This window comes from Phyllostomus discolor, chromosome 14 (assembly GCF_004126475.2).
Source record: "Phyllostomus discolor isolate MPI-MPIP mPhyDis1 chromosome 14, mPhyDis1.pri.v3, whole genome shotgun sequence".
Lineage (NCBI taxonomy): Eukaryota > Metazoa > Chordata > Mammalia > Chiroptera > Phyllostomidae > Phyllostomus > Phyllostomus discolor.
In genome coordinates, this window is record NC_040916.2 from 12,143,358 (window position 1) to 12,170,867 (window position 27,510).

A 27,510-nucleotide genomic window follows, 5' to 3' on the forward strand; every position below is an offset into this window, starting at 1 on the left:
AAGCTTGCCTTCCACCTTTCTGAAACTCGAAAGTTGCATAAGAAGGGACAGATGGGTGATTTGGGAACAAAAGAAATGCCACTCAATTAATGTTTGTTGAAAAGGGTGTCACAGATCCTTGGCGGAATTCCCTCTCATTGGCAACTCCCCCGAACAGCCCAAGATGAACTGAGCACCCAGACTGCTCAGTTCCACCAGGAGAGGAGAGGCACATGTTGGTGATTACAGAGGCTGAGCCGTGGAACCAACAGAAGTGTAACTGCACGAACCGTCTTCAAGGTGCAGAAATAACACCACTGATAACGCCAGTGGCAAAACGTGCGGCTTCTGTTGTTCTTGCCCTGTGATGGGGGGGGGGCATATCCAGCCATACTCTCATACCCCACTCCCTGTGGATCTAAAAGGACACATTTTTCAAGTGGCTCGAGCAGATAAAACGAGGAACAAAGTTCACTGATTGGCATATGGTCATGACCTACAACGGGACCTTAGAAAAAACTCAAACCAAACTTAACATACACTGATTTTTCTCTTCTAGTAGTATAACAGCTACCAGCATAGAGTAATACATTAAGCCCTGTACAGAGCAAAGCAAAATGAAAGAATTTTAATTAAAAAAAATTAAGACCTACCTAAATCCCCTTTCCTAAAAAATTTGCTTTTGTGCAATGTAAAAAGGACCTGATCAACAGGAAGTATCAGAATCAAATATTAAGAATCCTTTAATTTTTTTTAGTTATTTAAAATTCAAAATCACATTCATGCTTTGGGAGAGCTGTGTGGTTGCTTATCACTTAAAAAGTGTTTCTGCTTTGATCTCGCATGGAAGAGAAGTTTACACTGAGAAGCACAGAACAGGAATATCTATCTACAACACTAGCAATAGGCCACAAAAGAATCCCAGCAAGGCAGAGGAGAGAAAACATGGTCCTCCAGCAAGAACAGAGCAGTAACAATCAGAACACAACAGGGATGCGATTCAAACTGACCTAGAACCAGAAGGGACCTCCAAGCTGTTCTATGAGAGATTTTTCCAGAAGTTATTCAGAGGAGTTAATGTAAGAAAAGGTTGCAGTGGCAGGCACAGGAATAATTTTACTCCTTTTATGGTGATCCATGAATGGGGTCTACAGCCTGCTAAGGAGACATTTCTATCAAAAGGCTGGACCTAACCCTCCCAATAAAGCAGGGTTCTTGAAGGTGTCAGCAGGATTTGGTTGACTGGGCCATTAATGGGCTGCGGTTAATTATTGACTGATTAGGGATTTACCTTATCTTTCCATCAAGAGCTGGCTCGAGACTTAACGGTAAGCAATTTAGAGCCAGGGTGAACCTAGCCACATGCCTTTTTCTTCTTCTCCTTTGGGTCACGTTAGCTTGTCCTTCCCCATAATTTACGTTCAGGTCAGAATGGCCAGTCCTCACAGACCCCGGGAGTCCTCAGAAGGACTGGCAATGAGAGGGGCCAGGTTCATGGTGAGTGGTGTCCAGAGCGGGCCTAGAGGGGTGCTTTCCTTTGCAGAACTTTGCTTATTAGTCCAGGTTTTCCCATGAAATCTCGGGGGGCGGGGAGCGATGACTTTTTGTCTCTGGAAGTGCCGGTGAAGCCGATGGGTAAGCCTCAGCCCCCCACCCCACCAGGCGGCCCCTCCGCTGAAGGCCTCTTGGCAAAGCCGGGGAGTCAGCGCAGGCAGCTCGGGCCCAGCTGCCCCAGATAAGAGGTGGCCCGTGTTAATGTACAGGCTTCCTCTGCACCTCAGCAGGGCCTTCCTTTTCTAAACACGCTCCCTTTAATGTTGGCGAATGTTGTTTTTCCATTGACTCAACATCTCAGCCTCTGGTGCGAAGCCAGTGGGGAAAGTTGGAGCGGGGGAGGGAGGAGGACAGTAGGAGAAAGTGATGCCAAGGCAAAAGAGAGAGGCGCAGGCAGCCACGTTTCCAAACAAGCTGGACACCTGCTTCGGAAAGACAGGGACCAAGCCTAGAGTGCTTGCTTCCTCTCGGTTCTGATCAGCCCTTTGTTCCCTGCATGTCGGTGACCATAGACCCTGGGTCCCCTCCCCACCACACTGGCCCCTCCTCTACCAGGAGCCAAGTCCACGTGAGAACCACCACCGTGGGGGATCCGTAACTTTTATCCACGAAGTAAAGAAAGAATAAGAATTAGTGGAGTGAATTAAAGAGGGAAAAGGAATTCTAGGAAAGAGATGAAAGAGAAAGTGGCGGGAAAGCGGGAAAGAAGGAAACTGGGAAAACAGAAGAAAGAGGCAAGTGAGAGAAGACACCGAGGCATGGAAATGAAATGCAAGTAGAAAATAAGAGCACAAAACAAGAAAACGAAAAGAGGAGAGGGAAAGGAGGACGATTCCAGAAAAAGGAAATCTGAAATGAGAGTTTTTTCCCCCAGAAGCTTCATTTTTTCAAGCCACCGGGCAGACCCCGGGTTAAGGACGGAAAGCTGTCCGCTCCCCAGCTTCTCTGGGCCACGCAAGGTCAAGGGGCATCTTCAAAACCAAATCTTGATTAGAGCCAGCTAAATGTTTTGACTTGAAGGAGACATGAAGGATTAGAAAGCAAAATAGAGCAGCATGGCAAGAAAGAAACAGGAAAAGAAAGAAAATTAAAAAAAAAAAACACCGCATGGGAGACACAAAGGGAAGGATAGAAAACCCCACTGAATCAGCTAGCCGTCTCCTAACAAGCTGCAAAGATTTCCAATGACAAGTTGTCACATTAGTTTAGTGAAACTGAAGCAGCACTTATCCCCTTTCCTGTGCTTAATCTCTCCCTGCGTGCCACAGAAACACGCTACCACGTTTAATAGGATTAGTTTCCTTCACTTTCTCCCCCACCCCTTTTATTTTTTACAATTCTATTTTCAGCAATACGGGGATCCTTGAATTCATGGACTTCCTGCGGGGCACAGCGAAACCTGGCATGCGTGGTTTTTACCCTTTAAAGACTTTATTTGAATCTGGAAAAAAATGATAATTTGACTATTTTGTACCTTTCCCCCCACCCCCACCCCCCAATGAATTCCATAGTCCCCCTGGAAGTCTCTGCTTGGAGGGCAGGGGAAGGAGTGCTCAGGGTGGAAAGGTGAAGACAGAGCCGGGGCTGGGGAAACACTGACAAAATCCGGAGTCTGCAGAGGTCCTTCTGGCTCTGACTGCAGGCGAACCTGGGTTCCAGCCCCAACTGCCACTCGGTGGCTTTGCAGCCTCAGGCAAGCAGTGACACCTCCCCAGCTGATGTCCCGCTAGTGATCCATGCAGTGGGGATGAGTCTTCTTCGGGCTGTTGCAAGAGCTACACTTACCCTTTACTTCTTCACTTTTAAGATTCAGGGTTTTGTGTTTTTTTTTTCTCATATTTTACTCTGTTCCTGAAATCAGTATGACTTACAATGCATTGTGTATTAAGGTCATTGTAGTCCCCTTTTCTCCCAAAGGCCACCTTTAAATTGATGATGTGTCTTATAATCTGTGGCATTATGGAATCAAGAAAATGGAAGTGGCGGGCATACAGCAGCTGGCGCAGGACTGCCATAGAAGGAAATGCTCGGTGGATGCTAGCATTGTGATGAAGGGGACCCAGGTTTTGCCACCTTGAGGCTGCCTTTTAGGGTACCGATTCTAAGCTAGTGATTCAGAAACAAAAGACTCCGAAAGAAGCTTTGACCTTCCTCCCACCCTTTTCCTGCTCAAGACATTCAGACAGAAAAACCTGCTTCAGGAAGGAAATCCCAGGATGTTCCCTTAGCCTAGTCTGAGTCAAGCAGAGCAAGTAAGAGGGCCTCGGGCAGGGGCCTGCTCACTGGATACCCTCTGCACGCCACTGTCTCCGAATCGTGCACGCAGAACTCGCCGGCCACATGTGTTCTGTCCTTCAGCTTTCTGCGACCCACCCGTTCTCCTCCAGAAACCCTTCCTCCTTTGTCGGAAGTGTCCCGTGTGGCCCGTGCTGCCCCAGTCTCTGAAATGTTCATGCTTCTAGGAACTCCCCATGCAAATGTACTAAAAATTGGATTTTCTTCTGTTCATTTGACTATCAGCCCAGCTACAAGAACTTAGAAGGGGGGAGGAAAAGCTTTTGTTGTTGTTGTTTTGTTTTTGTTTTTTTGCCCTCACACTTATCCTTTGCCTTTCTCACTAAAAGACCCCTTCGGAATATGGAGAGGAGGGGAGGTGTTGACACTCCCGTCCCTCATCCAGATTCTTCTAGACTAGTGCTCTGAGCTGGGGTTTCAGAAACCTGGCTAAATCAAACATAGATCATAACTGTCCACCCGGGCTGGTTGGCTGAGAACCAGGATCGTCCAGTCCACTCTCCTCTTCCAACAGGGTCAGCCATAGCCACGTTTAGCAGTGTCTTGCAAATAGTAACTATCTGTTCAATAGAATTATTCCATCTTCTTTGAAACACTTTGCACCATGGACACCCTCCTGCCCTTTCCCCTCTCCTCCCAGGCACCCCCACCTGAAGATGGGGAGGAGATGGGAGGGTGAACTCACGTCATCTGGAAGGGAGAAGGCGCCAAGGGGCCTCAGGAGGGAAGGAGCAACACTGGCCTAGGGTGGGGATGGGGAGGACATGGAGGAAGCCTGCACTGGTGGCCTGTGCAAGGGGGGGGGGGGGCAGTGGGCATGCTGCACAGAGAGCCTATCCAGGGCCATGCAGGGCCCCACTGTTGGAGAGGGGAGCAGTGGGGAGCTCTGGAGCCCAGAGGGCACTGTGAGACCTGCCTGGCCAGGCAGGCTACCCTCTCCCCAGCTCGCCAGGAGAGAACCCCACATCCTGCCTGCCAGGCAGTGGCCATTAGGTGGGGTCCCAAGCCCTCCTGCCAACCTGGGATCAACGCATTTGTCAGCATCTTCAAAGCCTGGGAGAGGCTGTAAGGGCAGGAGGGAGGCAAGACTCAGCCCTACTATCTACCCTCATACCTACCCACCCCAGTCTGAGCAAGGGCTAAATTTAGCCTCCCTCCTGCGGGCCTCGCCTCCAGCCACACCTCTGCCCCTCAAACTGCACTGCCACATCTAGCACTTCTCAGCCCAGCAGCACTGGCACTCCTTGCTCACCCCCACTTTTCTGCACCCCCTGCCCCAGCCCCCAGGTACATGCTCCCCCCAGTCAAACTAACTCCCACCTCCTCACTTTCCCCCATCTCTGCTCCCTTGCTGCCCCGGCCATCGGCTCCCCTCCCACCCCGTTCACCTTCTGCTAACACCTGCTCCCCCACCCCACCCCTTCATCTATACTCTGGTTTTACACTCTCACCTTACACCCCCACAAACTCCCATCCCACTCAGTCCTCCTACCCCTTCCCCTAAAGTTCCCCTACCTGCCTTGCCCCCCCATACTCTGTCCCCCACCCAGCACTCTTCCCCTCTCAGTCTCTGCCACCCCCCCACCCCCACACACAAGTGGAGGCAAAAGAGCTCCTTTCACCTTGAGGGTGGTTGGGAGTCAGAAACCAGAAGGTGATACCTGTCACCCTACAGCTTGACTGCTGATGAGTGTTTCTCTGTAGTTGTCCTGAGGTCCTCTGTTTTGTCCCCTAGAGTCACAGACATTCCCCGCCCCCCTTCCCCTGCCAACCCCAGGCTCACAGAGAGAGCCGGAGAGCAGAAATCTTCCACACCTGCCTAAATATATCCCCAAACCCTCAGCGGACAGGCATAGAGGTGCATGGTTGGGCTTTCCCCCATTCTGGGAGAGTGAGTTCCTTCATTAGGGGCTGGGCCCATGGACACCCCAAGCTGGCAATCTCTTCCTTACTCCTGCCCAACGACACACCAGGATTACTTATCACAAGCCTGCTAGGGTACCAGCAAAACACCTTCCTTGGGGTGTTTAATTAGCCGCTCACAGCCCTCTCCAGTTCTGAAACTGTCAGCCTCCTTGATCTGTTCACTGCTGGTTCAGCCCATTCCATTCCTCTGGCTTTCTTCCCTCACGCGACTGTGGTCACAGCCAGGGACGGCGCCTTCCCACCTATCTTTCTCCTCCTCGCAGCTGTCTCTGCCCGGGCTCTCTCTTAATTACCTTGGGGTGTGCTTGTAGTCATTGGTTCGAACATACTTTTATGAAGGGTTGCCTTTTACTGCATGCAGATTAGGGGGAGCTGTTCATTCAGACATGTAAAAACTTAATGATAAATGATATGATTTTTTTTTTAGTTTTACCTAGGAATGTTGACCTTCTTTTCCTTCTTGATGTTCCCTCCTTGAATAGAATGTTTTGTCCTGTGGTTTCATTGGTCTGATGCGCAGCTTCTATTGAAAAGGTTTCCGTCTATAAAGCAGAGGAGGGGAGAGGACCAAAAAAGAAAGAAAGAAAGCAAGATTCAGATTGATAAATGCCTCCTGCCTGCCACTGGGCCTGATGGACAGTTCTAGGACCAAGGACACAAAGCCTGGCTTCCAAACACACACCGATTCTAATTTATATTTTGTGGCCTAAAAGGTGGGAAGGTGAGCATACAAAGTGCCCGAATAAGCAACGAGGCATGAGCGAAAATGTGTGTGCATGTACATATGGAAACCCAGCCCAGTTAGCCTCACCATAATATGGGGGAAGGGCCCGCTCAAGTGTGTGGGCCACACGTATGTAGACAAAATGGGCTCCATTTTTTATTGAGCACCAATCACGTGCTGAACAATCCTCCTCCTGCGAAAGTCAACAACTCGATGAGCTGGATATGATTCCCACTTCACAGATAAAAAGAAGTGAGGCTCAGATAGATTACATAAGGCAGCTAAGGTCACAAAGTCAGCATCCGGCTGAGCAGTAATTGGAAAACCAGTATGATCCCCAGATCCTCAGTCCTTCCGCTGATTGCCTAACTGGGGTGGGCCCAGAAATCTTTATTTTTTAAAAGCTCCCTTGGTGATGCTTGAGGATTAGCCAGGTCATGGGAATCCTGCTTCACATCAAACCATCCCGCTCTCCCTGTCACCAGTCTGCGTCTGAGCAGCCTTCTCCACGTTGGCTAAAACATTTAAAACATATTTAAATAGCAATTTCGAAAAACTATGCAGCATATGGATTTTCCTTTTGATCTCAAAATGATGACAAACAGACACTTAAATACTTCATAAAAGAAATATTACCAGAAAAATTATAGAAATCTGGCTTTCAACTTGGTCTTGCTCTAATTTAAACAAAATGCAACTTTTCAGTCACTCCCCCCCACCCCACCCGCACAAATACATCCAAACTGGGACCTCCTTTCTCTGTTCCCTCTGTGCCTGGCCTTCGCCTATACATTTCTAAGCCGCTGGTCATGCTGAATAAAAGCCTAGAAATACGGACAGCAGGGACGACTCAAGTCCTAGCCCCAACGCCCCTGAAAATAGAGAAAAACCTCCTGCGAATTCACGTCCTTGACTTAAAAGACCAAAGAAAGGGAAACTGGGAATAACGGCCAAATATGCTTAGATCATTGACAAGAAAGGGGGGTGGCCTGGGGGGTGTACATCCCCTAAAAGGTCCCGCCCCTCTTTAGGTCCCAGGAGAGTCCCCACTCTCAGGTTAAATGCTTCGGCCGGCTGTGGCCGCCACCGCCCCGCTGCAACAGGAGGGCGGCGGGGGGAGGGGAGGCCGCGGGGCAGCACGGGCCCCGAAGCATCTGATGTTCCCCAGCTCCGCGCCGCGCCGGGAGCAGGTGGCAGCCCCTTGCGCCGGGCGTGCGCTGAGCCCAGGCCAGCTGAGCATGGTTGCAAAGCCTGCGGCAGCCCGGGAGAAAGCAGGGAACGTGGGGCGCGGACCAGGAGACAGGGGACCCCCAGGGCCGCAGGAGCAGGGTGGGCGTGCCCTCCGCCGGGAGCTGGGCGCCACCGCCGTAGCCCCGCGCGTTCGCTCTCGCGGCGTCCAGAGGCCGCGACACCTAGCGCGGGGCAGCGGCGTGGAAGGAAGGGCCGGGAGGGAGGAGGAGACCCGGAGGAAGCCGCTGGCCAGGCAGCCCCGCTCCACCGAGGGCCAGGAGAGGAGACTCCCAACCTTTCTTCCTACCCCGAAACTTTTCCAACGCACGCAGGCGTATTCCTCACGGGTTTCGGCGGCTCCGAGTCGCCATCAGGGAGGAGGCTCGGCCAACAAACACGTCCCCCAGCACACGTGCGGAGGAGGTACACAGGCACACCGGGAGGGACTGGGCCTCTGGGGAGGTGGCTGAGGGCGTGATGGCAGTAGGCGACTTCACAGTCGAAAGGGACTCCCCGCGCGCGAGAACCAGTGGTTAAAAACCTGCAAAAGCTGGGAAATGTAGCAGTGCCCCAGGCTGTGCGTAACTTTGCCCACTGCGCCCCCGCGTGCAAAGGCGTCCCCACGCACTCACACCCTCACCCACCCCACTCTAGGTTGCGGCCCCAGCTTGCCTTTGTATTTTTGTGACAGTGAACGATATGCTAATTTGAGCCAAAGAGGGAGGGGTGTAAATTGAGTAAATTTCGCTACGTGGCACCCCCAGTTACCGAGAGAGTGTGTCCCGTTCTCCCCAAAAGCATACCCTCCGCTTCCCTTGGCCCTTCGGTCTGCAGCGTTTTTACTGCGGTGGACTGAAGATACAGCATAGTAGATTGATGTGCTTTTTTTTTTTTTAAACTGAGATCAGGCCTTTCCAAATCCTATCCCTCAAAGAGCCGAATAGGGTTGGAGAAAGGCACAGTGTTTCGGGGGGCAGCAGCACCCCTCCCAAGGCGCGCGCGCGGCCTGGCGGGCGCCTAGCCGGGCTCCGCGCGGCCGGGCGGAGCGGCTGGATTATGTAAGTAACAGCCCTCCATGTGCTCACCGCCATCTGTTAATATCTTGATATTGGAAAGTTCGGTGCCTGAGGCAAAGCCAGGGTTGGCGGCGCGGAGCTCCCAGCCTTCTCGTGTCTACTCCAGGGCAAGGAATGTACCTCCCTTTGATTGTTTTTGCCGCTTCCATAAAATCGAGTAGTAGTTTGCCCCTTCAGTCTCCGACACCGACCCCTCTCCCCGAGGGCGGGGCCTGTCGGGGAACAGTGATCTGCTTCGAGGTCCCTTGACAGTAAAGAATCCTTTCGATGAGCTGATATTTTTATGGCAGTTCTAGGTTCTTTTAGGCTTCTTATGGTGGACTATACACTGGGGTGGGGGCAGTATTATTTTTTAAAATTACTTTTTCTGCCAGCACCCTGACCCAAAAATTCTTGTAAAGGTTATATTTCAACTCCTTTGGAGGGATTCGCCTGTTTACTTTGAAAGCTGTTGGTTAAACAAACATCACTCGGGAGGCTTCTAAGCAGTGGGGTTCCCAGGAGAGAAATGCACAGCTGCTATTGCTACTGATCTTGTGGCATTTCACCCCCCCCCCCCCCCCACACACCCCATTCAGACCTTCACAACAAATTCAGGTTGGGCTTGGCGGCACACTGGGCACAGGGACAGAAGTGTGTGTGTGGGGGGGATATGGAGGTCACTCAGTCTGCCTCTGGATAGCCTGAAGCAGGCCGGCCTGCACCCTGGAGTCGGTTTTTCTCTCTTTCTCTTCCCCTCTTCAGGGTGGTGGTGGTGGTGGTGTTTGGCTGATGGGGTGTGTCTGTGCGCGTGTGTCCGGGAGCGTGTGTCTGGGCAAGATCGCCTTCATCTTCCTGAAATCCATGCCCACGTTTGTCTCTCAGCTGGACCTGGTTGAGATTCCCAGAATCGGTTTGTTTAGGGATCTGGGGACAGTTATTCGCAAGGTCGAAATTACTTATAGCAGTCCTCTCTCCGGTCTCCACCTAACGGCTTTGAGCAAGAACGGGGGGGGGGGGGGGTGAACAATACACCCAGGAAATATCCCGGTGAACTGTGTTTAACCCAGAACCAGATGCACAAGTGATTACTGCAACTTTGACTAAGAACACACAGATCAGCCTTCAGATAAATAAGTAAACGCAGCCTGCAGGGCTGGGGTTTGTTGGAAGACCAGTCAGAATTTGGGTTAACTTTTAAGTTATTGGGGTTATGTTGGCAGTTGGGCATAGGACGGGATTGAGGTCTGGCCCCCCAGGTCTGGCCGATGGTTTCCGAGATGGAGCCAATATCTAGGCGAGTTGTGGTCTCCGAGCTGACTGACCGCTTCTCCCCTATCAGAAAACAAAACCGGGAGTCGCCCCAGATACTCGCTCCAGGGCGGCTCGAGACCTGGGAGAGCGCCTCAGCTCTGGCAGGAAGGGTTGGCCAAGAGCCTGGCTCGTACGGCGTCCCGACAGCAGGGGACAGGACAGGGCCCCGCAGACGCGGCTCACAGAGCTGGGCTGAGGACCGAGCTCGCTCGCCCAGCGCCGCGCGCGCTCCTATTTCAACCACCAGCTCCTGCGCCCTAAAGCGGGCTGCGAACTGCCGCGGCCGAGCGTGGCGAGCCGCGAGCCTCAGCCGCCAAGGCTGGGGCTGGGGGTGCCTCCCTGTTTGCCAAGCGGGCTACCCCGACTTCGACTCAGGGAGCGATAAGGGGCTTTTCTCGCCGCCCGTTCCGGAGCGTAGTGTGTGCAAAAGGTGCATCCGAGCGCTAGGTGCAATTGACGTAAACTTGTGGGCTACAGTTCGAGCCATTCCTTCCAGAGTTTGAGTCTTTTCTCTCTCTCCGCTTCCTTTCTTCCCTCTGTTCTCCCTCCTCCTTCCCTGCCCTCTCCCTTGTACATGTCTAACTGAGCAGATGGTTTTAAGGCGTGGAGGGCACGTATCCTTTACTCCTACCAGTTCATGTGTGGGCTGGCTCTAACACGGACCCACCGGGATACTTCAAGAAAATAATAGGGCGAAAAAGAAGAAAGGCAGTATCCTTGATCCAAATTGCTCTCTGCTCAAGACACCCGCTTACCTCGAAAGGACCCAACCAATAGAAACAGTATTCCATGCTGCATCTTGTGGGCACGTTGATAGATTACTTCGGAACCAGCCTAAATTGTCACGTCTCGATTAGGCACACTTGATACGATCAGTAGCCCGCGAGCGGATCCCTGGAAGTGTGAGCGGCGTGTTTGCGCGCCTCTGTGTTGTGTCAGTAATGGGGCACAGGGAGTGTCTGAAGGCTGCGAAAGGGAAGACGTGAATGCTGGGGATGCTCAAGCAGGTCTCCTTTCTCATCCTGGACACCTAACCTGACCGGCCTGATTTTTTCCCTTCTTTTCCATGTGTGTGAGTCCCTTGCCAAAAGTTTCCTACAGGGTATAGAGTTGGACGTTATCATTGCTGTTATTCCGAGAGAAGACTTCCTCACAGTTTGATGAATTGCGGGCTGACATGCTCACTGTCTCAGGAAAGTTGGGTGTGTGGGTGGGTGTGTGTGCGTGCTTGCAGAACCTGGTGATTGTTTTCGGCCCGTGTGCTTGTAACACACCTCCTAGACCCCGTGTTGTCACAGTCGCAACAGGATTCGACCTTTGATCTGATTAAATTTGAGGGACACGTGAAAATTACTTTTCCTCACCTTACCTAAGAAAATGAGCGTGTCTAATCGAGTAGCTATGAATGTTTCTGCTTCGCAGCCCCTGAGAGTCCTAGTTTTTGTAGGACCTTGAAGTCATAAACTGGGTTCCTTTATTAAAAGCCGGTTACTGTGCTGCAAGAAAGAAACGTTGTAGCTGCGCTCCAGCCGCGGAGGCTGGAGGCTCCCTCCTTAGCACTGGTAACTTGCAACCCCCAAGGAGCTCTTAGAGCCACACAATCTAAAGAAATCTTGCTGGTTGTTTTCACCCAAGCTGTGTCAAACCAGAGTGAATTTTTCTATGGCTTTATATCGAAGTCTGAAATTAAGCGTTTGACATTTCTTACCCAATAAATTTTAAAGTTTGTCACTCAGGCATCGTAACTGTGCAAATCCTGTTTGAAACCTGTATTTTTGGTTATCCTGGGGTGGAATGAGTGAGGGACAACTGCGAGGTAATGTTTGTTAACATTTTCTTTAAGGCTGCTGTACCTACCATACAAACAAGGATTCTTCTTCTTAATAATTTTGACGGGGGGTTGACTGGGATTAAGCCACGGCTGGTCTGCGAATACCAGATGCGGCGGAGCCGATGTGGGAAACCTCTGGCATCTATCATTTAATCCCAAACCTTACCTGTATTTCAGTGCCCACCTCCCCTGTAAAATTCTGCAAGAGTAACATACATGTATTTTTGATACTACCTATAATCATCTTAAAAGTGGAATGATTTAAGGATGCCCACGCTCTCCTCCTACACCATCCCACCCCTAAAAAAAAAAAAAAATCCACTTTCTCCAGTACACTCTCCCGTGCCTTCCTTCACCCAAGTCTGAGGAGCCCTCGCTCGCTCGGCCACAGGGCAAACTCCATCGGCTGTATCTGGGAAATGAAGGGGAGGCGGGGGGGAGAGGACCTGCGTCCGGGAAGAGCGAGCGCGAGCCCAGCGCCGCTCGCGCCGTCTCCCGCTCTGCGTGGTGCCCGCGGAGGGCTCGCTCCGGCCCGGCGCGGCGATTCCGCGGCCCCGAAGCAGGGGCAGGGCGGGGATGGGGGTGGGGGCCGGGGACGGAGGCGGGGGGAGGAGGAGCGCAGGTCCCCTCTCCCCTCCTCTTTTCCCAGCCCCTCACCCCCCACCCCTTTTATATATTTTTTTTTCCTCCCAAGTTCTCTTGCCTCGCTATCCCCCCTTGAATCCGAAGGCGCCTCGCGATTGGGCGCCGGGGCCGGGTACGTCAGTGAGACTGTGACGTGCAGTCTTCCTGTTTCCTTCAGCTGTGTCTTAAAGTAAATCTTGTCGTGGAGCGCAGCCCTCAGCCGAGGGAGCGCTCGGAAATCATACACCCTCGCAGCCGCGAGAGCGCGGCGGCGCAAAAGAGCTCGGCCGGGCCCGCCGCGCCCGCCCCGCGTCGCCGCTCCCCGCGCCTCCGCTCCGCTCCTCCGCGCCCCGCCGCTCCCCCGCGCCCTCCGCGGGTCTTCGCCGCTCTCCGCCTCGCTCCCCGTCTCCTCTCCCGGCCCTCCTCGCTCTCTCCCCGCTCCTGCTCGCCCCGATCGCTCGCCTCCTCGCCGCCCGTCCAGACTCACCGTCCCTCGTCCAATTATCATATTCATCACCCGCAAGGTAGCGGCGGGTGTGAGCGCGCGCGTGTGTTCCTCTCCGCCGGCAGGGGAGGAAAAAAAAAAGGCTCAGTCCCCCTGCTCTCGGCGCCGCGTAAGTATCTTCTGTCCCCTCGCCAGTCCCCTCCCCTTTTCCAGAATCACTTGTACTGGCTTGTTCTTGAATGGGAAGAAAAGAGACTCCCATGACTTACACCCGTGTCAACATTTCTTTTTCAGGAGGAAATGGTGTTATTTAAATGAATCGTAATAAAATAACCTCTAAACAGTTTCTGAGCAGGAGCCTCAGTGGAACTCCGCGCTGCGCTCCTCCCAGTTCCTAAGAGTAAGTGATCCGCTCGGCTTTTATTTCTTTCTCTTTCCTGCCGGTGGCTGGGGGTGGTGTTGGCGCGGGGGGGGGGGGGTGATACTGCGGGACGTGTCGCTGATCTTGTCACCTTTTGTGTGCCGTGGCTGGGGTGTGCGGGGGCGCTTGCTTCCTTTCCTCTTTCTCCTGCCTTCTCTCTCTACTCAGGAGAGGGGACCGCGGCGGGGATAGGGTCGCTTTTTGTTCGTCTGGGTGCCCGCTTTCCGCCAAGCCTCATCCTTCCCATCTCTCCCGGTTAAAACTCCTGGGCTAGTCCCCCGCGTCCCTTCTCTTTGTCTAGTTTATTATAGCTGCCTTTCTTCCAGGCTCTTCCAATTTGCTTGCCATTTGCATACCTTTCACTTCTCCTTTTAACCCCAGCGGAGAGCCAGGGAGGAGAGAGGCGGGGAGAGGGAAAGGGGGGCGCTCTGTTACTTTCCTCTCTAAACGCTGTCGGAGCCGAAATGTTGAAATCGGGGTTGGAGCGGTGCGGAGATGGTCCCGGGCAACGAGCGCGGCGCCCCTCTCCTGAGCTCCAGGGAACCTGGACTAGGTCAAGTTGAACGGGGTAAGGCGGCTCCCCGAGCCTCAGGGGGGCGGGGGCGGGGGCAGAAGAATCGGTGCCCCGGCGTCGCGGGAGGACAGAGAGATCGTGGTCCGGGTGGGGGGTGTTCTTGGGCAGCGGACTTGCAAGGCCGAGGCTCCCTCAGTCATCGCTGGCAGGCTATGGTGTTGGACTGCTTCGATCTTGTCTTGGCTGCGTGGTACCTACAGTTTTGCCCCAGTTTGGAGGACTGGGGAGGGGGCAAAGGAGAGGCGAGAGTAATTGTTACTGGATGGAACGGTGAGGAGGGCGGGAAGAGGTGCTATCTTGCCGGAACAGACAAGGAGGGGGGCGCGGGGTAGGGGGGTGGGGGGTTGGAGAAGAGACATCACCCAAAGTCCAGTTTTGCGAGTTGTTGGTTGGTTCCTCTGGTGTGGCAGCCAGTTACTCCTCCCGCTGAAACTGAACGCCGCTGGAGAGTGTGGATTTGGGATGGGGGGTGGGGGGGCGGGTAGCGGGGAGGTAGAGGAAGAGTAGCTTTCGAGAGACTCCAGGTCTCCGGCCCCTCTCAGCCCTTTGGAAGTTGAGTCCTCCTGGCCGGCCGAGAAAAGAACCAGGAGGAGGGGTTGGGCGATAGCCTTAAATAGCCCAAGGAGGCAGGTCGGAGTGTGAAACTGCTGCTGTTCTTGGCAATCCAGAACCCTACTCCGCCTGGGGGAAGGCTGGAAACTCACCTGCTTGTTTTAATTTTTCCAAGAAGGTCTGTGTTGTCTCCTTGAGCTTATAAAAACAGAGCAAGTACAGGATGGCCTCCTCTCAAAGTCAAGGCTAGAAGTTTCTTCTCTTGTGCTCTCTCTCTCTCTCTCCCCTCCCACCTATACCCCCCCCCTTACAAAAAAAAAAAAAAGGCATTTCCTTTCCTAAACTAGGTAGGCAGAGGTCTATTAGCAGAATACGCATGAGCGGGGCCTGACAGGTGTGTTGTGTCAAGAAAGACAGGTGCAAATTTCCTCTGTGTCTGTGTGTGTCTGTATCGTTCCAGACCACAATGCGTGCCCTGGGGTTGTAGAGATTTATGAATTTATGGTTGCCCTGGTTAATAGGATTGTCCGGGCTAATGGGAGTGGGCTGTTGTTATGTTTTGAGCCCTGCCGTGTGAGTTCTTTGGTGGAGGGTAGGGGACAAGTTGTTATGTGTTTGTTATTTTTCTTAAGGATGTTGGCAGGCTGCTGCCGAGGCTGTGTCTCAGGCTCCTGTCTGCCAGGCGGCTGAAAGTACCCCCACTTCAGGCAGCAGGTGGAGGGAGATTGACTTTCCCTTTGCTTCCGTTCAGTTTATGTCTATCTCCCAGGTCTGGGGAGGCGGGGGGAGTTGCCTTTTGTGTGTGTGTATTTTGGACAGCCGTGGGTGGTGTGTGTGACTGCCAAGAATACCAAAGTCAGTTTGAAAGTGTTACTGTTCGTAAAGCTTATCTTTTTAGCGTGCTTTCTCTCTGCCCAGAAAGAATAGGTATGTGCAATAAACTCTTTCAAGTCATATGTTAAATATTCTCATAAAGTAGAATGAGCCTGTCATTGTACCAGACATGTGCCAGATGTTCCAGTTATTACTTTGATGGGGAAGGAAAATCTCAAGTACATGAGAGGTAACTGTGCTTTTCTGTTTGATGCAAGATGCGGGCAGTCAGTTCTATGAGGAGTTTCTTGAAAGAACTTCTGGGTATTTTTGACATGAAATGGGCTGTGTGTGGTGAGGAAGCAAGAGGGGAATACTCAGGTTAGGCTGTCCAAACAGCGTAACTTGCCTATGTTTATGTAATGGTAAATTAGATGATGGTAAGGACTGCGGCTTAATGTATGAGGGAAGATGTTGGAAATTCAATGTAAGCGCCGTGTCTGGATTCTTATCACTTGATCTTGTAAATTTCTCATTACACAGGCTACTTCTTGAGCTGCCTGGAATTAGGTTGGATGGCGAATTGTTATTGTTTGGTTTTGTTGCTTGGGTGACGGTCATTGTTTTCATGAAAATAAGAAAATATGTGTTATTTATTCTTTAGTCGTAAACAGTAAACTTTTCCTCCAACACTTTCCTTGGATGCTTTTGAAGTTCTTTGGTAATGAAAATGTCAACGATGGATGTGTTCTTTTGCTTATTTTTAATAAGGGTTACCTGTGCTGACACTTACTGATATTTTTATGTTTCCATTATGCAGAATTGTATTTAGTGTAATCACCACCTTGTGGGAAAAAAAGGCACGCATACGTAGCATGCATCTTTGTTCCCACTTTATCCATTTCCTAGCGTTGGCCCTCCACAAGTGGCACTTGCAGTTTTAAAACATCATCTGGCTGCCAGGCTTGCTGTTTACTTGTTCAAAATGCAAATAGGCCCTTTCCCCCTTCATTTCTTATATCATGTCAGGAATCGTCTTGCATGTGCAATTGCTAATATAAGAAATGCTTTAGGTTCAGGATTCACAAAAGAAATGATAAAATGTTCCTGATTTCACGACATGAAGATGGATTGTGCATGATATGTTATTACAGGATTCTAATTAAGTACCTGTATGCACGGGAAAGGATATGTGCATTAGGAATTTCCCAAACCCTGTTTGTTGCCTTGTGTCTTCTGAAGCTTCAGAGGACATTTAGAGTATTTCAGATTTTGAGAAACAGAAAAAAAAATGTGTTTTTTCTTGAGATTATTTCTCACTCTGATTTGCTAATTTGGCGAATTCTGACTTTTTAAATAAGTAGAAATGAGTCATTAGGCACGCGTCAGAAAATGTGCTGTGCTTATTTGGCTGGTGAAAAATGTATGGCCTTTTTGATAGGATGGAGAGCTTTTTAATGAAACGGTGATGATCTGAGAACTCGATTATGATAGTCAATTTTAACATCTCATAGAAGATTTTGACGATACAGTCTTAGTTAATTTAAATATGCACCCAACGACAAGTGAATTATTCACAATAAACATCAAAGGTTTTCTCAACCTGATAGTAGGCAGAAACACCTCCAAAGGAAAAGTTGCTACTTGGCAAAAATGGACTCTTGAACACAGTGAAGGGGACAGCTCAGGGATTTGAGTGGGGGGGGGTGGGGGGAGTTACCTAAATCAAATCATCGGATTTTTCCCTTAAATTACTGATTTCCGGATTGATTTATTAATGATATTCCATTGGAAATTCCATCACCAGCTCGATCTGAGCAGATGAGAAGCCTGTTCGAAGGTGGTTCTCTAAAAGAAGTAAAGGGTAAGCTCGAGCACTTTCTTCAAATAATTTTATCCACAAAGACAGATAATTTCAATAATCCAACCAGGAAGCTGTGCCAACCTCACACTTCCTCTGCCTCATAAAAGATTTGTCTGAACTATCTGGATAATTACTGTAATGAAACACGTCTTTGTCCAGGATCTGGACTCCACAGAGATGCTTAAAAGTTGTGCTGCCCTCCCCCGGATGAGTTCTTGATTGAAGTGGGAGCACTCGGCCGCTTTCTGCCTCACGCTGGAGTGTGCCTTCAAACTCCTTCCCTGAAAATTCTTTTCTGCTACCATGAAGTCGCCAGCTTCCTTAGGATTATGTGCAATAGAAGGTCAAATAATTCCAATTTTAACTATGCATCCTTTGGAGTAGTTAAAATCTGACTTGATTATACCTGGATGTTTGTTCTTATATTTTGGGGGGAGGAGTCTGCTATGCTGAGGTATCCGTTGCATAGGAATTATTAGAATATTTGTGTAGTTTGATGCCAAATGGTGCCACAAAAATATTTCATGGTGAAAACTATTCTCTATAGATTTTCACATTAAGTAAAGAGGAGTTTATAAGGGTAGACTATGTGTATCTGATCAATAACACATTTGGATTCAAATTCAGCATCAGTATTTTTCTTCATACTTGTGGATAATTGATGTTCATCCCTGTTGATTAGGAGGTTTTACGTTGTTTGGTTAAACTTAAAATCCACGTTAAAATGAAAACACAAGGAGACAGGAATGCTGGGGACATAGTCGGCAGCAGGCAGAGGGGAGACCAACTGGGAGATGGATCGACTCCACCAAGGAAGCCGTAGGCACAGGTCGACAGGAGCCCAGCAGGGCTGTGGGGGACTGGGCGTTGGGGGCCTCACTCCTTCATGGGGTCTCGCCGACTCCACGGCACCGAACACACGCAGAAATCAATAATAATTGTAGCCGAAACATTCTGGCTTAGCACACACGTTGAGAAATAAAGGACTTTGAAAAGTCTTGGTGCACAGGATAGTGTCAGTTGTCAAGTCATGCATAGCCTTCTCTGAATTCTGAATTGGGAGATCACGGAAGGGCTGTGAAAGTGTTTTCAAGCTATTTAATTTGCATTACAGTCATTTAACAGTGTGTTTTCTTCTGGGGTAAGTGTACTTACATATACATCTTGTTTGTGAAACATCATGCTGGTGTACTGTCACCCAGTTATAATTACTTGATCTTGTCTGGAGCCTCCACGGGTTCTAAGCCCAATGTGCACTAATACCTTTATTTCTAAGTTTAGGTCTAGGCTATATGGAGAGATATATTTCTTTGTGCCTATTAATAGAATGCCTTGTCTTGCTGGATTATATAATTTTCCCCATTTGTTTCATCCCATTTACTATGTCTCAGCTGGACATCTTACAACAAGACCTAAAAGTAATTCAATTCGCTTAGCCCACAACAGAAACGGGCCCTTATTTAATCTAAAAACGCTGACTGGTTGAAAGAGAATTGCAAAAACCAGAGTAGTTTGGTGAATCGGGAGGAAGTTACAGGAGGAGACTGTGTTTTTGAAAAGACCCAACAAGCCCCGAAGACAAGAGTATCATTTCTCTCCACCTTAGGAAGAGCACAGCCCGCCTCTTGGCCCTGGCACGAGGCAGGGATGCAGCTGTTGATACCTAGGCTGGAGGGGAGGAAGTGCAGTTGACGCAGAGGTAGATGGCAGCCGAGAAGGAAGGATGCCTGGGGGTGACCTTGTGCCTGCGTCTCACACAGCCTGCCGCTGCCGAGTCTCTGTGGCAGAGGTTCTCTTCCCATAGCGAGGGTGGGAAGGAGGAAAATCCAGGTTGGGCGTGAGGGTGAACAGAGGGGAGGAAAACACGGCGGAAAGTTTGTTCAATGTTTTCATTGGGGAGCTGTGCAATCTTCAGGTGACATGAACAGGGAAAAGATTTGAACACAGACAGAACAGGTAAACATTTAAAATAATGGCAGTGAGCTCTGTTTTGGGAAAGCTGATATGCGTGCAAAGAAAGACTCAATATGCAAGTCTTTCTGAGCTTTGAAATAATTCATCCTTTTTCTTGTTTGTCTCGGGCTTTCCTTTTTTCCCCTCTCACCTGACAGCTACACCTGATTTATCAGATCTAATATGTTAGTGAACGATTTGTCATTGAAGTTTTGTATTCCTGAAACCAATTTTATTATTCATGTGTGAGGGATCGCGATTATTCCAAATTCGATTTTGAACCCAATATTGAAGTTGTGAGGGTCTGTTCCCATTCTACCTTCAGGACATTTTATCCTCAGGCATGTAAAAAGTACTTTATTCTCAAGCGTACAAAACATACTTAAAGAGGCATCGTCCTGCTTTCACGATCCTCTAAACCAGGCTCTTGTAAAATGCATCTTCTTACAGAAGGCAGGGGCAAGGACTGCGTGATGAAATCTTTCTCACTTAAAAAAAATAATGTAGACACGCTGCCGTCTAAGCGCTGAGCATTTTCTGGATTTTTACAGGTTATTTCATGCTGAAATTATGCCTATTTGCATGGATAGTCATTCTTTAAAACTAGCCACAGATGCAGTCCTAGGGAGTACGTAGATGTTTTTACAGGTGAACCGAGAGAGATGGGAGCTGTTCCAGGCACTCTGCACGCTGCCTTTGGCAATGCACCCTGTTATTGTGAAGATGTGCTCCGTGAAGCAAACGTGAAGTTTAATATTAGATAAACCCTGGGTGAAAAAAATATTCTCATTTGCTTCCTGAAATGTTAATTGCAAGCAAAGAAAAGATGTGACATCTTACGTTTAGTGCCAAATTCGGGGTTAGCAACACTACTTAATAAGTCACAAAATATGTCAAGTGCTTTTTATAAAATGCAAGGAAGGGTGATCTCTTTTTATGTTGCGTTTCCAAGGAACAGTGGAAGTTCACAGGCAGAGAAGGTATTTCCGTCGTGTATTGGAGTGATGTTTTCTTTCTCCTTGCTACATCTTTTTTGCCTGTTTTTCTGTTTGTTTCTTAAATCTGGCATGTGACATAAGATTCACAAGTGGCATGTGTTAGAGAGCTTCTTTAAGCATGTGGAGTATTATTTTGGCAGGTTTTTGACAGAAGAAAACTAGTCCTGAAGATGTATTTATTCTTGGCTAACTCAGTTTATTGATTTCTAAAATGGAACAATGTCATTCTTTTGCAGAGAGTTCAACTTTATGGTAATTTTATGTCCTCAGAAAGACATCATGAAAATTTATAAATATTCTCATACTTACATGAGAAAACCCAACAGATACCATCTTCAAAAGTGATTTTACAATACAAATGCATATCTATGTTAAATAAGCAGTGTTTGCAATATGAGTATTTTTGCATTTATTTCAATGTTAAGCTGACCATTATGCGGGAAACATGCTGATGGGATTTCACATATGACAAAAATATTTTAAATTTCAGTAATAAAGGGTGTGTGTTTTAAATATTTGCATTTATTTTGGAGTCCTTTCCTTTTCATGGCCTTAAAACCACAAAAATTTTAATGCAGAAATGGAATTTTGCATCCAAATTTCACACAGCCTGAAAATGTAACCTTATTTCTTAGGTATAGCCCACTTTCATCTTCTTTCGTAATGTCAATCTCAATGCCCAAAATTTAATCAATTGGTTGTCAGAGGCTGTGTACTTATAATCTACTATTTCTTCTGAAGATAAACAGTATCATTTTAGGCATTTGTGAAAGAGAATCATATTACTGGTGCTTAAGCAGTTTTTGCTTTTTTTTTTTAATCTTAATCCATCTTAAACCAGTGGAGCAGAAATATTTAAAAATGTTTCATTTCAAGCGGAGTGCATAATAAATTGCAATAATTGTAATGTGCCATAAATCCCAGAGCCTATGCATTTTGCATTTGATTCAGGATTGAGGTCAGGAAATTTGGAGAAATTTAAAGAAAATGATTCATCAGTCCTTTTGTTCTGTTGGCCAGGGTCCCGGGATTCTTGAGCTGTGCCCAGCTGACGAGCTTTTGAAGATGGCACAATAACTGTCCAGTGATGCCTGACCATGACAGCACAGCCCTCTTAAGCCGGCAAACCAAGAGGAGAAGAGTTGACATTGGAGTGAAAAGGACGGTAGGGACAGCATCTGCATTTTTTGCTAAGGCAAGAGCAACGCTGTTTAGTACCATGAATCCCCAAGGCTCCGAGCAGGATGTTGAGTATTCAGTGGTGCAGCATGCAGATGGGGAAAAGTCAAATGTGCTCCGCAAGCTGCTGAAGAGGGCGAACTCGTATGAAGATGCCATGATGCCTTTTCCAGGAGCAACCATCATTTCCCAGCTGTTGAAAAATAACATGAACAAAAACGGTGGCACGGAGCCCAGTTTCCAAGCCAGCGGTCTCTCTAGTACGGGCTCCGAAGTACATCAGGAGGATATATGCAGCAACTCTTCAAGAGACAGCCCCCCAGAGTGTCTTTCCCCTTTTGGCAGGCCTACTATGAGCCAGTTTGATATGGATCGCTTATGTGACGAGCACCTGAGAGCAAAGCGCGCCCGGGTTGAGAATATAATTCGGGGTATGAGCCATTCCCCCAGTGTGGCGTTAAGGGGCAATGAAAATGAAAGAGAGATGGCCCCGCAGTCTGTGAGTCCCCGAGAAAGTTACAGAGAAAACAAACGCAAGCAAAAGCTGCCCCAGCAGCAGCAACAGAGTTTCCAGCAGCTGGTTTCAGCCCGAAAAGAACAGAAGCGAGAGGAGCGCCGACAGCTGAAACAGCAGCTGGAGGACATGCAGAAACAGCTGCGCCAGCTGCAGGAAAAGTTCTACCAAATCTATGACAGCACTGATTCTGAAAATGATGAAGATGGTAACCTGTCTGAAGACAGCATGCGCTCGGAGATTCTGGATGCCAGGGCCCAGGACTCTGTAGGGAGGTCAGACACTGAGATGTGCGAGCTAGACCCCGGGCAGTTCATTGACCGAGCCCGAGCCCTGATCAGGGAGCAAGAGATGGCTGAAAACAAGCCCAAGCGAGAAGGCAGCAACAAAGAGAGAGACCACGGGCCAAACTCCTTACAACCAGAAGGCAAACATTTGGCCGAGACCTTGAAACAGGAACTGAACTCTGCCATGTCGCAGGTCGTGGACACTGTGGTCAAAGTCTTTTCGGCCAAACCCTCCCGCCAGGTTCCTCAGGTCTTCCCCCCTCTCCAAATCCCCCAGGCCAGATTCGCAGTCAATGGGGAAAACCACAATTTCCACACCGCCAACCAGCGCCTGCAGTGTTTTGGCGACGTCATCATTCCGAACCCCCTGGACACCTTCGGCAACGTGCAGATGCCCAGTTCCACAGACCAGACAGAAGCACTGCCCCTGGTTGTCCGCAAAAACTCATCTGACCAGTCTGCCGCCGGCGCCCCCCCTGGCGGCCACCACCAGCCCCTGCACCAGTCGCCTCTCTCTGCCACCGCAGGCTTCACCACGTCCACCTTCCGCCACCCCTTCCCCCTTCCCTTGATGGCCTACCCGTTTCAGAGTCCATTAGGTGCTCCCTCTGGCTCCTTCTCGGGGAAAGACAGAGCGTCTCCCGAATCCTTAGACTTAACCAGGGAGACGACGAGTCTGAGGACCAAGATGTCATCCCACCACCTGAGCCACCACCCCTGTTCACCAGCACACCCGCCAAGCACCGCGGAAGGGCTCTCCTTGTCACTCATCAAGTCCGAGTGCGGCGATCTTCAAGACATGTCCGAAATCTCACCTTACTCGGGAAGTGCAATATCCTTTTCTTTCCGCCTCAAGGGAAACCGACCAAAATGGGCTTCCCAAAGGGTCAGGTTTACACGTGTGTAGAATGATGTAGACTAGTATCTTCTTAAGAATGCAATGTTTCCTGTTATTCAAAGTAATCAGCTTTTGTCCACATGCCCATGGCACTTCTGATGACACAAAACCTCCCCACTAAGCCAACATCTTTGCAACTTTTGCGAGACATGAATCGCCCCAAAGAGCTGGTATTTAATAGGTGCCATTTCAGCAGAGTTTTTCCTGCTGTTCTTCCTGTATTATCTTCCTACCTTTTTTTTTTAAGAGTAGAATCAGAGATGGAAAAAACACATCATTGTGATATTGAATTCTATTAGGTATATATACATTTTAATAAATGGTAAGTTTATAATGGAGTGAAGAGAAAAGTCAGTTTCAGATCCCTGAGATGCCCTGAGAAGGATCCCCCTGGAAGCCATGTGCAGGCCCCTGGGCTGTGTGTGGGAAGAAGGCCCCGGTGCAGTCTGAGCAAGAGTTCTGTTCTGGTGGGAGGGAGGTGGGTGTGGGAGGGCAGTGGGATTACCTCTTTAATCTTGAAGTGAGACGCTTTTTTTTTTTTTTTTTTTAAGGAAATACACAGGTACTGATTTATTCAGACGGCATCGGCCTCTCTCTCTCGTTCGCCCAAGGTCTGCTCTTTGGGGCTGGTGCAGCTGCCTTCCATGCATGATTAACCTCTGTTCAGCCATACACAGAAATCTTTTGTCCTAACATACACAAAGCAAATTATTTTGGAAAGCGAGAGAGCACAATTAAATATAAAACTCAGCTGTATTCGACTTAAAATGGCTCTTTTTATGGCTCCTTTATATTTTGAACCTGACTTTGATGTAGAGATGCCAGTTATATTTTTTTATTAGACCTGTCTTGAACTCTGGCTATTATTTTTTAACTGATGATTTCTTTTTTTTCTCTGTAAATTGGTCCTTGCAGTAAATTCTTAAAAATCTTGCGGTCATTGGTGTTCTGGGGTAGTAGACAAGTAGCATTTGGGGGCAGGTAGCGGCATGTTTCTTGTATAATAAATTGCCAGATGGATATAAAATTTAGCAATTAAGTTGGCTGTTGCTAAATTGAGGATTTTAAGCAATCATCTGGATGACTTAGAAATTGGCATTTTAGTATCTAAGCCCACTCTAGAGGCCGCCACATGAGTGTGAAGTCTCAGCCCTGGTGGAAATGTGCTTTCCTAGGCAGTGAAGGTCATCCTTCCGGCCAAATCTTAGGATACTGGTAAAGATTGCTGGGAAGGCAAATGGGAGCCACTAGTATACGACTCGCTTGGGCAGTTAACCGTGTCTCTTTCTATGGTGAGGAAGAAGAGGGTCATGTCGTGGGAGAAAGCAAGAGCACGATGTGGAGGACCTCGCTAGAGGAGCGGAAACCGAGTTTTGGGTTGGTTGCGGTTTAACTCCTGTCTTTCAAAGGCCTGAGAGTTGACTCACCCGTCATGAATCAAAACTGCGCCCAGCACCATGCCTTACCCGTTCTGAGCAGGCAGTAAACATCGGTCAGAATGATCGGAATATGATCATTCGGTCATGAGAAAGGCCAAGTAGAAGATGCAATAGCTTGAATGTTTTTTATACTTTGCAAGAAGAGCATCTTCTGAGGCTCATAGTAGACAGCTGTTCAAAGCTAGAACCCAAATCTCAGGGAGCTGTTACTTCCTTTTGAAGCCAATAGTGGTGATGGGGGGTGTTCTCTCTTTCTCTCTCTCACACACACACACAAATGCATACACATATGTGCACACACACTCACACAGGAAAAGGGCATGCCCATTTGGTGAATGTTTGAAGCCAGGTTTCAAAGTCTTCCAAGTCCACTGCAACTCTTTAACTCAGGGTACCAGCTCCTGTTTCTGTGTTAGCCTGTTCATTGTGATTGCCTGTCTGGGTGTGTGTGTGTTTTTAAGTAAGTTGGGTCTTCTAGCATAAAAATCGTTTTGATTGTTTTAAGTGTTGGCAATGCTCATTGTCTCACCCTCTCTAAATCCCCTGAGGAATTTTAAGGATTTGAATTGACAGAAGGTCCTTTTATGGCTACACACAGCAAAGGCTTTAAAGAGCATATAGTCGCTTCTCCTTGAGATGAATAACTCCTCCTCTCTCCTACCAACATAAGATTCTGTTAAACAGTGGTCATTGGGCAGCACCTGTGTTCGTATAAAATGTTAGTTGCTTGTACCTGGAGGCATTTCTTTCATGTCGCTAAATACTTTGGGCCTCTTGTTGTAATTAATGGTTACATTTTCCACCTTCTAGACTCTTATCTTCTGTTTCTCTTTTCCCTCTACCACATCACACTTTTAACCATTTGTCTCACTGATACATCATTTCTTAGGAAGGAGATAGGCAAGCAGCCTTTTCTATAGTCCACATAGTTCTGAAGCCGGTGAGGGAGGATCAGAGTGTCCGTGGGGAGAATGGATGCCTCTCCATCCTTGTACGGCCCTGAGCTCTTCCCTGGACTTAACCGCTGGTGTGTAGGCAGAATTCTCAGGTGCTCAGTGTAAAGAAATCTGGGACTCAGAGTGCACGGGGTCTCACTTCAGTTTTAGGTATATAAGCCCATATGTGAACCTGTTGTACCATCACCCCTAGAAAAGATCAGTAGAAACGAGATGAAATGGCACCACTATAATGGTCGTTATTATGTTTTTATTTTTAGTTCACGGCTTTCCAAGTGGTAATGAATAATTTAATTCTGAAGGAACAATTCTTTCCCACTCCAAAGGGCATCATCTGTTTCTCTGAACAAAGTAGCCAAGGCAAGAACTGCTGAGAACACCAGCTTCTCCGATACATCCGTTTAGGTTCGGCACATTGAGCATATATGTTCTATGTAAGAGAACACACCTCCTAGTTTTCCCTACGAATAGAAAGGAAACGGAGAGTGTGTGCCTGGCAAACAGAAGGTCAGTGCACCTGCTCACGTCTTGGATATAAAAAGTGTGTTCGGTATCTTTGCAAATGAATCTATTTAATCAAATATTAAGTTTTATTCAAATCCCCAAAGAAACAGCCAGCCAATTGTTTTCCTTCGTGATGTTCCTTGTCACTCGTCCTCTTTGCATCTCAAGAAAAATAGCCTTGTTTAGGCCCCGAGCATTTGCATGCACCCAATTAAAGCACAAGGGCAGGATTATAGGCCGTTAAGAAGTGCAGGTGAAGAAACCGAGCCTGCTCTCTGCGGCAGCCAGCTTCCCTCACTGGACTTTTAGGGAGAATGCGAACAATACCTGAAGAAGTTTAGAAAGGAACCTAGTAATTTGAAGCTAAAACCCACTGGAAGACGTGGGTTAAAAATGAATTTCTAAAATGCGCAATAATCCATAGAAGCCGATCATTCACATATCTAAGAAGCCTTGTGGGGCCATGGTAGTGATATTAGCTACAGGGAGACATGTATATTAAAGACTGAAAGACTCTGGGCTCCTACCATTATGAAGTAAATCAAAAAATATTCACCCCCCGGGTTATGTGGAACTTCTTAGCAGAGCAACAATTACTTGCCCTATCATTTTCCTGCAAGGAGACAATTTAGATCCCTTCTCCCCATTTAAGGTTTCCCAGGGGGCAGGCCTCTTAGAAACACACCAGATCAGAGCAGAAGGAGAAAAGCTACGCTTCCTTGGGGTTCCAAGCAGCTTAGACAGTGTAAGCAAGCGGTCCCAGTGCTCTTGGTTGGAAACGCAGCTTGTAACATCTCTAGCCACAATTCAGAGCTCAACTGGAAAAAGAATTTTCTTCCTCCTGCCTTCACAACCTATTATTCTCCCATTTGCCTTTTTGCTGCCTCTGCTGCTCCTCCCGCTGCTGCGTGTAGGTGAGGTTACATTGTGCTTGGTAAACAGACAACACGCAGATTCTCGGGTTGTTTGAACACCGCTTTAAGGTTCAGCTGTAGCGCTCTACTTCTCTGATCTTTTATATTCCCGAGCAGATGTCTTTCATTAATTTATGGATTTATCATCTTTTCTTTTTTTTCCCCTTTTTCTTTTTTCTTTTTTTACACCTGGCAGCTGTCTCAAGTTTCAGCAGTTATTGTCTATTTTGCATCACACACAGAATTGAATGTCATCTGTCTTCACAAAGCTATGGCTAAGAGAATTGAGGCAAAGCCACATGAGCTGCCTGGACAGATCTTGTTTGCGTTCCATCCCCCCTCCCCCCACCCCTCCCTTTACCTCCTTAATATTTATTTGTGCTCATTTTCTTTCCTGGCCTTGAATGGGGCTTAGCTCGTGTTCAGTACAGCTGTATGTTTACTGAATCTATTCCATCATGAGTCATTGTGCGTGTGTAAGTATCCTGGAAACAGCTAGTGCTTTCTTGGAAGAACAGTTGCTTTTCAGCACAAGCACTTAAAAGGGAAATTAACCAATTGGTCAGTTCAGATTTATTTTGAGGAGGCAAAAAAAGGATTATCTAACTGTTGGCTTTTAAATGTTTCATTAGCTATTTTTAATAGTTTATTAGAAACATATATTTTA

At 48.4% G+C, this 27,510-nt stretch overlaps 1 protein-coding gene and 1 long non-coding RNA gene across 8 annotated transcripts in view; one reads left to right on the top strand and one right to left on the bottom strand.

The window, feature by feature from the left end:
- The window catches only part of LOC118498083, a 98,318-nt gene extending 83,894 nt beyond the window's left edge, over positions 1 to 14,424 (bottom strand). The window contains exons 1-7 of one of the 2 annotated variants that reach the window (XR_004900614.1): positions 14,335 to 14,424; positions 13,020 to 14,192; positions 11,442 to 11,573; positions 8,016 to 9,757; positions 6,188 to 6,296; positions 4,514 to 4,570; positions 4,115 to 4,388 (exon numbers count right to left, since the gene is read on the bottom strand). This is a non-coding gene — a long non-coding RNA (uncharacterized LOC118498083). Of the gene's footprint in view, positions 1 to 4,114; positions 4,389 to 4,513; positions 4,571 to 6,187; positions 6,297 to 8,015; positions 9,758 to 11,441; positions 11,574 to 13,019; positions 14,193 to 14,334 lie in introns of those variants that run through there. The other variant, XR_004900613.1, reaches the window with a different exon arrangement.
- The window catches only part of PROX1 (prospero homeobox 1), a 46,126-nt gene continuing 31,887 nt past the window's right edge, over positions 13,272 to 27,510 (top strand). For 2 of the 6 annotated variants that reach the window (XM_036015056.1, XM_028530904.2), the window contains exons 1-2: positions 13,272 to 13,377; positions 21,173 to 22,964. In XM_036015056.1, coding sequence (XP_035870949.1) covers positions 21,240 to 22,964 — 1,725 coding nt within the window. In that variant the 5' untranslated portion in view covers positions 13,272 to 13,377; positions 21,173 to 21,239. The other 4 variants (XM_036015058.1, XM_036015057.1, XM_036015059.1 and 1 more) reach the window with 4 other exon arrangements.